The sequence below is a fragment of the Vanessa atalanta genome, chromosome 11 (assembly GCF_905147765.1).
Source record: "Vanessa atalanta chromosome 11, ilVanAtal1.2, whole genome shotgun sequence".
NCBI classification, from domain to species: Eukaryota; Metazoa; Arthropoda; class Insecta; order Lepidoptera; family Nymphalidae; genus Vanessa; species Vanessa atalanta.
This window is the reverse complement of record NC_061881.1, coordinates 1,050,482-1,064,206: the sequence shown is the minus strand read 5'-3', so window position 1 is coordinate 1,064,206 and position 13,725 is coordinate 1,050,482. Positions and strand designations below refer to the sequence as shown.

The 13,725-nt window shown below is 31.3% G+C and overlaps 1 protein-coding gene across 1 annotated transcript in view; it reads right to left on the bottom strand.

Moving 5' to 3' along the window:
* LOC125067396 (synaptic vesicle glycoprotein 2C-like) overlaps positions 1-13,725 on the bottom strand; it is a 42,403-nt gene that overhangs the window by 16,237 nt on the left and 12,441 nt on the right. The window contains exon 2 of the mRNA XM_047675974.1: positions 4,837-4,890. Coding sequence (XP_047531930.1) covers positions 4,837-4,890 — 54 coding nt within the window. The remainder of the gene's footprint in view (positions 1-4,836; positions 4,891-13,725) is intronic.

The following is a 13,725-nucleotide window of genomic DNA, read 5'->3' as shown; positions in this document are numbered from 1 at the left end:
GCCAGCGCATTAGCGATGTAAGAAATGGTTAAACTTCCTAACGGCGGTAATGTCTATGGACAGAGATGATCACTTCCGTCTATTTGACCAGCCTATTTGACCATCAGGCCTATTTGACCAGCCGTCTGCCTATATTATACAATAAAAAATCAAGAAAAATAACTTAAATTAACTATTGTTATTAAGTCCAAATAAAACATTTCCTAAATTTTATGCCAGCTCATTCAAAATGCTATGAACCTTACAAAACAAATATTTACATAAATGTGGGAGTTTTAATGGGGCGTTCAGACGATGGGGTATCGAACGATTAAGGTTTTCCCATCGCATGGTGAGACGCTACTATTCAGGACGGCGACATCGTGCATACAGTCTGGTAATTATTGCACCTGCACTGTATATCAATAAAATTTAAAGAAAAACCCACGAATTAAAAACTGATAATTTTCTTTATAAGACACAGGATGGATATAAATTTTGTTGTACAGTAATTTGATGAAAGAAAATCCACGAAACCATTTAGTAAAAACGCATTTCAGACTATTGTTTTGTAAACTTTATTGTCGGTTGTGTTAATATCGTGACTCTTTTTCCGTGTTCGTGGTCTGGAAATCAAATAATTCCGCTGATTTAAGATTGTTTTAAGTATTGATGCGTGGGTTCTATTAAGGGGGATCCACTCATGAATTGTTCTAATAATACACACCGACAATCCACCCTTTGGGCTTACACAAAACTCTAATGTGCTGTAAGTACATTGTAATATTTGAGGGCACGGAACAATATATTTGAATATATTAAATGATGTATGAACTGTAATTCACCAAATCTCGACAGGGTTTTATTATCAGAACACTCTTCGTTACAATAACACCTTTCAGGATGTATAATGTAGTAAAAAAACCAGTTAGACTTTCAACATTTATAGGCAAAGCAATTGAAAATATAACGTATAGTACTGATTTACTTCTAGATAAAATGGGTTTCAATAAGAAACCAATATCAAGACATGTATATTCAATGCATTTCTCTATTGAAGGCATCTTGAATTTATAATGAAACTTTAAACGTGACGATCATGGACTGATAAACTAGATGATGCATTTATTTAATGTCCAAATTAATTAATTTCATTAAAGAAATATAACAACTATTGAGTCATCGTCGGTTCTGCTTTGTAGAATCAATAATCCAATTTAACGATAGCTTTAATAAAGTCCTATAACACTTGAACAAAGTATGTTTATGTTACGTTTTAATCGGTTACAATCTAAATACATTTTACTAAGTTTATTTTCGCGTCTTCGCCCTTAATAATGATAACGTGTGCCCTTGTGCCGGTAATCTCGTCTCTTCCTAGTTTAGGGAACGGTAAGTCAATGCTATTAAACGGCTTTTAGCTAACGAAGGGCGGGGCTGTGACGTCACAAGGTTGGGCGCCAAGGGCACGTATTGCACTTACGTTACGTTTTACAGAAAAAACGTATAAAATCATCAACAACGTTACATTTTTTACGACAATAGACTATATTTTCGTAAATGGATCGCAGTGTTTTTTTGATGTTCGAGAAAGCGCAACGTCGGTGTTCCTTTTTTAAAATGAAAAATTAGCACATTTAAAAAAGAACAAGGTTTTTTTTAATCACTTCCATAAATTATGTTCACATAGAAGTTATTACATTCAACTTCAGACAAAAATCACAATTCCTCAAACTATATCAGTCTCGCCAAACGTAACAAATAAGTTTTTTATTATTTTAACGTGGTCCTTCAAAAGAAACAATTAAATTCTTAGTGCGATATACTGTCGCTCTTTGATCGCTGTGACATGTTGTTTTGGCGGGTAAATTATTTTTAGTTGACGCGGCGGCCATCTTGTGTGACGTTCATGAATTCGTATTTCGCAAAGATTAAGATGAACGAAGCAAAATGATTCCAAATTTAAATTAAAAATAGCTATCATGGTTATTTCCTTACATAATATTATTAAAAATAATTACTCTTTAAACAAGAGATTTATTTTTTAGTTCTTTGCCGTTAGAACCTCAAACTTAATCATAATTCATAAACTATTAATCGATCTAGATATAGAAATAAAGGATCTATATAAAAGTAAAAATATTGATTAATTTATAAATTTCTACAAATTTTAATCAAATATTATATTTCAATGTTTTTCTAGTTCATTTTAATACCAGATATGAATTTCGACAAAGAAATTATTGATAAAATTCAAAAAATAACTTGCTTGCTAGTAATAGATACATTGAGCCTAGAATTTATTCTTAGTCAGTTAAAATTAATTGCCTGTAAGCTAATTAACATTGCGTTATTTAATAATAACGTACGTCTGTGTTTCGCTTAAATACTCATTGCTAATTTCGTTTTCAAGCGAACACAATATAACGACTAGAAGTAATATTTTAAACGATCAAAACAATCGTAGCGGAAAATAACTCTAACTGTCAATGTCAAACATATATTTCGTACGTTGTTTTACGAGGACGAAGTTAATTCCTAGGTCAAATTGACTATAATTTTGATACTCGGCTTTTACGAAGACCGTTAAACAAGAAAGTAGTTTGGTTGTTGTAATGTTTCTAATAATTGTTCGTAGATTTAAACTGTTGTTACAGAGTAATTTTGTGTATGTTGTTTTTGTATAGAATCCAATGACTTTTATGTTAATATTTTTTGTGTGTAACATTTTTTTCTTTAGAAGGGACGGAAGTGTGTAACATGAAGCCGGCGAAAGTTTTTATTTTTATTTAAAAATTATCGAATCTTCTGAATAGAAATATCACTCCAACTTTACATAAGAAACGCGACCTTTAAATTTTACATTGATCGTCTCCAAAATTATTCAATTCACAAAGTTCACTTTAAAAGTATCTCTAAATAATGTATTTGATATAGGACTTGAGTTAAATGTCTAAAGAGCATCTAAAATGATTTTAACTTTGTAGCAATGGCACTTACAGGAAGCTTGATGGTTTCAAATGATTTTTTTCCGTGGAAATCTAATTTTTTTTTTTTTTTTAATTATATGATTCATAATAGGAGTACTAAATCATAATTATAATTAACATAATAATAAAACATAAATTTAAATGTATACAATAGATGACTTTGTTTCCTGTATTTTATTTAATTTAGCTAGATTAATATTATTAATATCGCCTATGAATGGTCTAATAACATTACACGTATACAAGTCACCATATCTAAACCTGAATTTGCCCATCTCTATTTAACTTCTGGTCGTTACAACGAAGGACAGCCCCTCCCTTCAGCGCCGGGCTTTGACAAATTACTATAAATAGCGTCTATTTTCATTAACGGTTGACTTTGTTTAATTGGCTATTACGTGTAAATATTAAATTGATTTTAATGTTATAATATATTTACGTGCAGATAATGTCAAACTTTTACGTGTACGAGGTTTACAGTTCAGAGTCGATGAAAGTAACACGAGCTGCGATGGCATAACACATACATGCGTGTTACGTCAAACGTTATCGTTATAACGAATAGGGGTTCGCCGAAATATCATAATATCATAAATTTAAAAATCAACGAATCTACTGAATAGTGTTGTCACAGAGACTTTAATGCTCTCTTTTTATTCCGACGAAAGTGACTAGATATGATGTTCTTATGCAAACTTTTTAATAACTAGATCGATTCTTCTAACTTTATATCTAAGGCTGATTCGTTTTTATGCCCAGATGATCGGATGGGGAAATGCTGCTAGCATTCTTGCTAGCATTCCACGCGGTCAGGATTTGTAAAGTAACTATTTTTAATTCATATTTGTATATATTTAAGAACTGATATAATTCTTATGTTAATAAATTTACATTAAAATAATAAATTCTAAGGTCCATATTAATATTCTTATCTACCAAGAAATCGTAATCTATTCAAAATTAAAAATAAAATGCCATCAAACAGACTAGCACTATCTTACTTAGCGATGAGTTGTTAAAAAACAAGGATTTATTTATCACTAACGATCAAATATGTTTTGGGCTTTATCCGTCACAAGTTTAGTGTTGACTAATTATTAATCATCTAAATAAATATACTATTTATTATAAAAAAAGTACCTAGATTTAAACTTTATATTTTGATCTTAAATAAGAAACGTTCTGAATAAATAAACAGGAAAAGTCTATTAAGATACCACTCTTAAAGACAGTTTTATAATAATATACCACTTTTTTTAATAATGTCAGTATGAAACTACTGACATGCATCATCATATTGTTTTTTATGTCAAGAAAGGCGGACTGGCAAATGGACCACCCGATCACTACCACCCACTGTCACCACCACCCATAGACATCAGCATTATTAAGCTTAACTTGGCTTAAAAACGGTAGTGTTATATTATTCAGAGTTTGAACATTTCATTTAAAATCAGCTTATTAGAAGACGTCTTCAATACAGTTAAATATTGTATATTTTTCATATGATTATCACATGTACTTATATTTATTTGATTGATTAAATAGTGGAACTACTGTCTTAATGGTAGTTCTCTGTACAATATATACTCCGAGCCGGTAGCTCTTCATTAAGATTAACCTTGTATGATGACGACTCAAATGCGCTTATAAAAATAAGAGCCTAAGTGAACCATATTTTATATTTGATTTGAGACCCTTAATACATAGAAATTTGTCAACATTTGAACTTGGAAAAATCAGCCCCATTTTGACTATTTTAACAACATAAGAATAGATCTATTAAAAAAGCTATAATATATTATAGTTATATATAATCCATAAAATCGCTTGAATAAAAGTAAAAAGGTACAAAGGTCGTACTCACCGGCGTGATGCAGCGCCGTCTCAAAGGGCGCTCGCTGCAGGCGCTCTTTCCTCTCTGCCAATAACACACAAATAGATTAGATACGTGCCGAAACTTGCCAAGTTTGTTCAGAATCTTGTTTACATACGATTAATTGAACTGCCAGTCATTTGATAATAATTCGATGTATATTTATGGTTTCCAATTTAAAAGACAATCCCTTTAGGATAGGTAACTAATAGTCTTAGTTAAACCTCAGCAATACCAAGAAAAATATTTGTATTGAAACATTGAAAAAGTCTTGAAAGAAATTCCTAAGCGTATTTGTTTATCTGGGAATGATGTATAGATGTTATCGGTAACTTGTTATTGTTAGGACATTTAGGGTAGAATATGATAATTTCAAGTTGTCAGGAGTCCCATTTCGTTTAAGGTAAGGTAAGGTAAAGGCAGCTTATTAATAAAACAGCAATATTTAAAAAAAAATAGATAGTTGAAATATGTCCAAAAGTTTTAAATTAATTAATCTCTTTGATATATTATTATTTGTAAAAGGAAATTTCTGAATCTAATAAATATTCGTATATTTCGTAAGGATATCTAAATCGAACTGCAACTGATTAGAACTAATGCTGAAGTGAGTTCAAGAATCACCAAAGATCGTCTTCGCTTTGTTAAGAATTCGTATTCCGAAAACCACATCAATAAATTAACTAGTAGTCGCCCACGGCTTCGCTCATAGTAGAGGTTAATCGTCAGATATCAGACATAAACAACATACCCTATATCCATTGCCCGTCCTTGGAATTCAAAATTGTCTCATACCAAATTTAATCCAATTCGGTTCAGTATGGCTTAATGAGACAGACAGACATAGCAAAATTCCTTTGAAATCAATTTTGTATACAGTGTACCTAATAGCTGACTCGTTTCCCAACATTCCATGATCATCAGTTTCGTAGATAAAGCGTAACAAACAACCGACTTTCACATTTATAAGATTAGTAAGGATATCTTATTTGCGAGTTTCAATGTAACTAAATCAACAAACAATTGCAGCTAAAACCTCGGCTGTAAAATTTATTCGTTTGTGTTAAAAAACGAGGAAAAAAACAAGATAGGTAAAAGCTCGCTAATTTCTTCGAACGCAATATGTTAACGCGATTAACATAAACAAATTAAATATTAGTCACCGCTTGAAAGTCAATTGAATTGCCGATACATCTTGTTTACAAATTTTAAAAATAAACAGTTTAACTCGAGGTTTATTTATTACTTTATAAATAGATCAACGGGAATGTTTTCATCTAAATCAATACGAAATAAGTAAATATTATAAACTTCGTACATGACTACGAAATGTTTTTTTGTACAAATATATAATACTCTTTGTTGATATTTATGGTCTTGAAGGTGATATTCTCACAAAGACTTGGCTTCTCAATTTATATCAGTTTTATTCGATCCATATATTAATATATCTATAGTATATTTAAAGTTATAAATTAAAAAAAAAATTGGCATATAAGGGACGCTCGACAAATGTGATCGACCTCGAAATTGAAGATTATTATAATAATTTACAACTAATATAAACCACTCAAAAGTATGTATGTAAAAAATTATATTAAAAAAAAATTATGTGACTACAAGTCCTCGCGATGTTTTCCTTCAGTACCGACAACGAGATAAATTATAAAAACAAATTAAGCAAGTGAAAACTCACTATCGCTCACCCGGGTTGGAACAGGCGATCTCTGATTGCGATACATGTGCTTAAGCCACTGGGCATATTGTTTGTAAAAATGTAAAAACAAAGAAATTATATACAATAATTATTCCATAGTTTAATTAAAAACAAATTTAAAATAATGATAATAATTCTCGTAATATATTTTCGCATAATAAAGACGAGTAATACTTTCGTTTATATATGTCAGATACATAATATATAATTAGTTTAAAGTGTAATGAACTCTGGGGCAGGTGTGAGACGGCCTCGCTGCCATTGACAAAGAGAACTCAAATAACTGCCCTAGAACCAAACCTCGGACAAACGTTTGATCTCGAATGATTGACGGTTAATTATTGAGATCAACCGTGCCGAAACCGAGCCATAGATAAGATGATTAACTGATGGTTTTCTCTGCCCACAGACAAAGATTGAGATATGTTTGCGAAAATCAGACACAAACTCGGCATTCATTGCAGAAAACGATCGCGAAATGTTAGATATACGCGACACTTCGTGATATATAGACATATACTATATATATAATAATTATTATATTTGTTTCTCCACAGACTTGCTGTCCTTGTCTTTGATGTATCTTATTTAAGTTAACCTTTTTTTATTAAAATATGGCGTTCATATACAATATAAACATTACTTTGAATCTGTCCTTGGGTGACTATAATAATAAAAACATAGAAAGAATACACGCATCAATATATCGTATCACCGTAAATCTGTTTTCAAAATGGCAGACACGTAAAGAGTTCTTACAGAAAATATACAATATCGGTTAAGATACACGCGTTCTAACCACTGAGTCATCTCGGCTCACATAGTAGTATTACCCACTACTCAGAGATCCATTAGATCGAAACGGTCACTACGGAAATTGCTTCACAGCGATACCGCACTCGGCGGATTATCGCTGAGGACATAGGACTAAGGTCCGCTGCGCATAAGCGCATTGTCCACGTCAAACCAAAGGGTTTTGGTGAGGTGACTCTCGTTCTTGTTGTCGAGAGACAACGGAACTCATTAGTTACGCGATAAGCGCAAGAGTGAAAAGAAGATTCAAGGGTAAAGGGAACATACACGAAGCAGCTAGCGCTAGGCTGAGCGAGGCGTGATGCCATTATCCAACTATACACTGCTAGGCGGCCGAGAGGAACTACACATAAGGGACCAGACCAGATCACCCGTCAGGGTCTAAGCTGAACAAATCCATTAATTATATTTGTTTTTAATTAATTAAGTTTTCATGTTTCGTGAAAAACCTTACAGCATTTTTTTGTTTCAGTTAACTTATTAAACATTAACTTACATTTACTTTCCTTATCAAAAAAATCTATTCGACTTGAACAGAATTTAACAATTTAAATATCTTTTATAAGCACTCTTTAATATTACGGGATTTTAAATTAAAACTAACATCAGTTCTGAAACTAAAAGACTTCTTCTTAGTCCATTGATATTTCTGAAACATATGATTTGAACTTACTAACAGGCAAAGTTTAAATTCGATATTACAAAATAAATGAAAATCGACAAGCATCTAAAAGGTAAATTTGAAGACGGCATGCAATAAAATCACCATTAAAAACGAATTCGAACTAAACGTAAAATATTAATTCGTTTGACCCAATTCCTTTCGTGCTTTCAATTGAAAGAAAACGGACGAATACCAGATCTTTTGAGAATCAAGCTGATTAATTTCAGATCACGGACCTTCGAACACATTCACACTGCGGACGGACAATACTGGTTTTAACTGGAAAAATCTAGTTTCGCCATCTGGTGTCCGGATTGGTTGAGATGTTTTTAAGAGATTGCTGGTGCAATTAATATTAACAGTCAGTAACTATAGGTTTGTTTATCTTTTCATTTGAGTCATCTTTACTGATGTTACTAACTGTAAGACATTGTTGTAACTTTACGAAATTTAATTTTAAATTAAGAAGAAGTAATTTTGTACTTAAACAAGCAACTTTCAATTACTTAGCCTAGGTAGGTACTGCCCGCTCATCAGATTTTTTGCCGCTAAACAGCAATACTTGGTATTGTTGTGTTCCGGTTTTAATGGTGACCCAGTGTAACTACAGGCACAAGGGACATAACATCTTAAGAACGTAAGCCTGGTGGCGCATTGGCGAAGTAAGAGATGGCTAATATTTCGAACAGCGACAATGGTCTATGGGCGGTGGGGACCACTTAACACCAGATGGCACATCTACCGGTCCGCCTACCTATTACATAAAAAAATCAGAAGGGAAGTTAGATGTGATGAAATGCAGACTTTATTTTGACCTCTTGGGGGTTTTAAATGGGACTGAATTTTTATGAGCCGAAATGGCCCAGTGGTTACAACGCGTGCATCTTAACCGATGATTTCGGGTTCCAACCCAGGCAAGCACCACAGAATTTTCATGTGCTTAATTTGTGTTTATATTTTCATCTCGTGCTCGGCGGTGAAGGAAAACGTCGTGTGTCTAATTTCTGAAACGAAATTCTGCCACATGTGTATTCCACCAAAACGCATTGGAGTAGCGTGGTAGAATGGTGCTCCAAACTTGAGGAGAAGCCTCAAAGGGAGAGAGGAGGCCTTAGCCCAGTCGTGGGAAATTTACAGGCTGTTAATGTAATGTAAAAATGTAATGAATTTTACATGTAATACAATACATACATATAATAAAATTGGAGTGTCTGTATGTAATATTAAAATAACCGCTTTTCGCGGGCACAGCTAGTTTCTAAACAAATTTCTAGGTAAATAGATACAAAAGACACAACTCAATTCCTGACAGTACCAATGTCTATGGATGGTAGCGACCACTTACCATCAGGTGGTCCAATTATCCGTTTATCTATTTAAAAAAAATAGATAAAAAACCGTTGATCTTTAAGGGGACTACATGAGCTAAATGCAAGTTTTATAATGCAAAAAAGTATATGATCCAATGCAGTAAACCAAATGAAAAAAATATATGATAATCTTCAGGATACATGCTAAGTATTTGTTATTTTGAAAACATGATGTAATTAATTTGGTACGATAGAAAAAAATCACAAAGTTACCTCTAAAAAGATCTTTTAATCAATAATAACTATACTTATATACGTTCCATAATTCTGGTTTTTTGTCAGATTATTCTACAAGCAATATACTATTTAACCTGGGTGTCACTTTTTTAGTAAAATCAATAGATTTTATTTAAATCCGATATTCTTATTTTCGAACAAAATGCGTACGCATGTGTGCGTAAACGCCGTGTACAGACAATGCCGGCTGAGGCCTCATGCTATATAGACGTGTCGATCTTTTCGCCGCATCATTCATTACGTTACGAGATATTTTTTTGTAATTTTAATTGTAAATTCATTGTTTCATGTTTTCTTATAATAATTTTATTCTTTCTTGTAAATAAATATATTAAGTTAAAATAGTGTAGTAGTAATTAGGCATTTGTTTTTTTATTATATTATTTGTTATAAATTTTAATTGTGTAAATATGGGAAATAAAGTGAAACGCGTGAGGAAAACTAAAAAACGTTTATATAAATCAAGCGCCGAACATACATATGAACGATATTAAAAGGTAAGAGTATTTAATTAGTAAACATATTTTTTTTTTATAAATTATGAATATTGAAAACATCTATTAGAAAAATGTGCAATCAGTTCGCATATAATCAGATTTTTCGAGCCATTCTTAATAATTACGATAGAGAATTTGGTCAAAGGAAGGAAAACATCAATTGACTTTCATGGGGATCAAGTGACTACATTCGATCCCCATGAACTCGAAGCATTTTTTTTTCATTATAACTACTATGACATATTAAGATACATATTTTTTAAATACATAATTTTATAATTAATAAAAATGTAATTACTAACATATATTTATTTTTTACAGAATAAAGAAAGTCGAAAATAATAACACGGAAGCTATTTATATTGCGTAAGAGTTTAATTTTATCGATTGTTTATAATAAGAATTAAAGTTATGTATGAACTAATTTTAATAATAATAAAAAAAAGTAAAGTCTTAACAAAAAAAATGTAATTGTTGTGAACCAGAGAACTAGAATATTTAGAAGTGTCATTTGTACGTAATTCATAAATTTAAATTTTTTTGTAACGTCCGCCATATTGGATTGAATATAGCAGCAATTCATGAATCGTGCATTGTCATCGAGATTAAATATGTGTGCCAACTTTCAGCTGAAAGTGGGTGTAATATTTATTCCAAGATTCCAGGACATATGTAATAACATTAATACATACAAGTGAAATTAAATAAAAAAAATTAAAAAAAAATTAACACTAAATGTTTTTTTTTTTGTAGTACTAAATATAAATAAAAATATTTTAAGTTTAATTAAATCAGTTTTATTTTTTAATCATTTTCGAATAACAGTCAAAAGCAATACAAATAATTCTAATATCCTATCTATATTTATGAGATTTATGATTAAACCTATTATGATTAACCTTTCATTCATCAATGATTCAATCAAATCGAATTGAAAACATTTTTTTCTAGTAAATATTTAGATTTTTTTTTTAAATTGTATATATATTTTTTCTTTATGAACCGATGTTAATAAAACGAACAAATACTACGCTATATGTTACCCCACGGTCACTACACTACAGATTTCGAACACTTAGGATTTTATTATATAAATAGATCATTAAACTTTTATAAAATGTTAAAAATTGGTATGTTTCAATATTTAGTATAAGAACTAATTGTGGTATAATAATATAAATAATAGAAAAAAAAGTTAAAAACTAACTGTCTATTTTATTGTATACAAAATATAAATAAAAATATTGTAAGTTTAATTGAATCAGTTTTATTTTATAATCATTTGTTAACTAACATCGAAAGAAATAAAAATAATTCTGTTGTCCTATCTATTTTTTATGAGATTTATGATTGATCTTACGTCGCTCGGTTTGGCGCCATCTATTAGAATATTTGGGCGTAATCTCGTTACCTCGCTTAACCCTTAGTACACGGGCTTGCCGTTTTTGTCGATTTTGTAAGTGTGTGCGTGCGATTCTCAAGGGCACTTAGCTCTTGTAGTCCTCTTAAAAAGGTTTTAAATATACTTTTACTCTGGATGTTTCTAGATAAAGATCTCACGAAGCGATAACTGGTTCACAAACAAACATTTAAACAATAGACGACATAATTGTTATGTCTGCTGTTAATGGACCGTATGTGTTGATTTGTTTAACTTAAACGTCAGTAACTTTGTTATCGTTGCCTTTTTCCTCTCCGGATACACCTAAATAAATACTGCAATGCTATTGGTTAATATAACTTTCAACTATAAAAATGACATCTGATTGGTTAATATCTCTTAAGTTTTAGTCTAGTGACAGGAAGACACGAATCATAACCGTATAAAGCGGGCTCAAACACGACTAGTATTTTCATGTGCTTAATTTGTGTTTGCTGATACTAAATATACTACAGAATGTCTTACAACGTTCACAGCTTTTTTTTCATTAGACAATACAAACTGCTATGTCCCTGCGTTTTAAATCTGTAATATCTTCGAAAATATTCTTTTAAATTACTTGCTATAATGGGCTGTATAGATCTATATTATATGCAAAATATATTTAAGGTACTTAATTGCATAAGGATTAATGCTGTATTGGTTAAAATCGCTTAGAAAATAAGCCATTGTTTCTCGTAAAAAGTAAAGGATAAAAAATGGTTATTGTGGGTTATCCCTAACCATTTTAAGGTGCATAATACTGTAATACATTATTTTGATCTATCACGTTGAGTTCAGCCAGCGTTTGCAATGTAAGCGCAAAAAATCTGTCTTTTTAAAAAATAGCATCAAAATCCGTTGTGTATTTTTAAAGATGTAATCATACATAGGGACAGAGCGACTGTGTTTTATATCTACTATGTAATGTTGATGCAGGAAAACTTTCTTCTAAAATGGACATAAAATCTTAGCCCAGCAGTGGCAAATTAATAGGACATTACTAAAAAGTTTTTTTATATATAATATATTGAATATTTGGAATCCGATTGGTCAATTTTACTTGCTTAAGTGATTTATATTCCATCAATAATAATATTTATTCAGAACTTCCGACTCCTGTCTTCGCACGGATAGGATAAGGTTCTACCTAATTGTACATTGGTTATGTAATAAATTGTTTAAATTTCATTCGGCGCCAATTTCTATGAGCTGTGATGACCGCTTATCAGGTGGCTGAGTGGCCCTTTAGTGTAATATAATTTTAAAATCGTTACTTTCCATCAAATGAACTATCTACTCCATTGCCAGATATATTATAAAAAAAGTAACGGAAAAATGACTTATATACAAAGAAATATTGATAATTTTTACATATTTACTTATTATTTACATAGATACAAAACTTTTGCACCATGATAGCCTGTAGTTTCCAGATTGCCACACGCTGATTTTGAATAATAAATAAGATAGAGCCAATTACGTCAAGCTGCGGAAAACTATTCCGGCCTCTTTTATAGCGAGCATCGGCTAAAACAACAGCTACAATTAATCTTGTACAAAGTTCGCGTAATTTATGATATTTAGGCCTGTGCATTGGTTAAGTCGTACATTAATGCATAGTTTATTGAACCCCACATTAAAATCTCTTTAATTTATTATTTTAGCGTTCTGTTAATCTGTACAAAATGGAATTCTTAAAAGATCACATCGTTGTCTTTCTGAACTGAAAATTACTCGATATTTTATATCAATATATATTTTTACTATATTATATATTTATTGGCAATGCTAATATTTTTTAGAAAAGGTCTTAATCGCCAACAAACGGTTTGACGAAATATTCCCAGGCATGTTCATCAATGAAACATTTTATCACATATTTATCTCTGAGTTCCATATCAACGTTAATAAAGTCTCATGAAGTTTGCGGCTAATCGTTGGCGAACCTCGCCTCGGCCGACAATGTCTGGTTGTAACTGGATTTGTCTAGATAGAGCCTGTTCAATGCACCCTGTTCAAAACATTCATTGGCAGGCTGCTTGATAGCAATTGGCGGGTTTCGAATTTGTTTTTGTTATAGGATAGCATCGGTTGTTGGAAGGACACTGAAGAACATTATATGACTTTCTCTGTGTTTGAACTCGTTTCTTCTGCTTAAT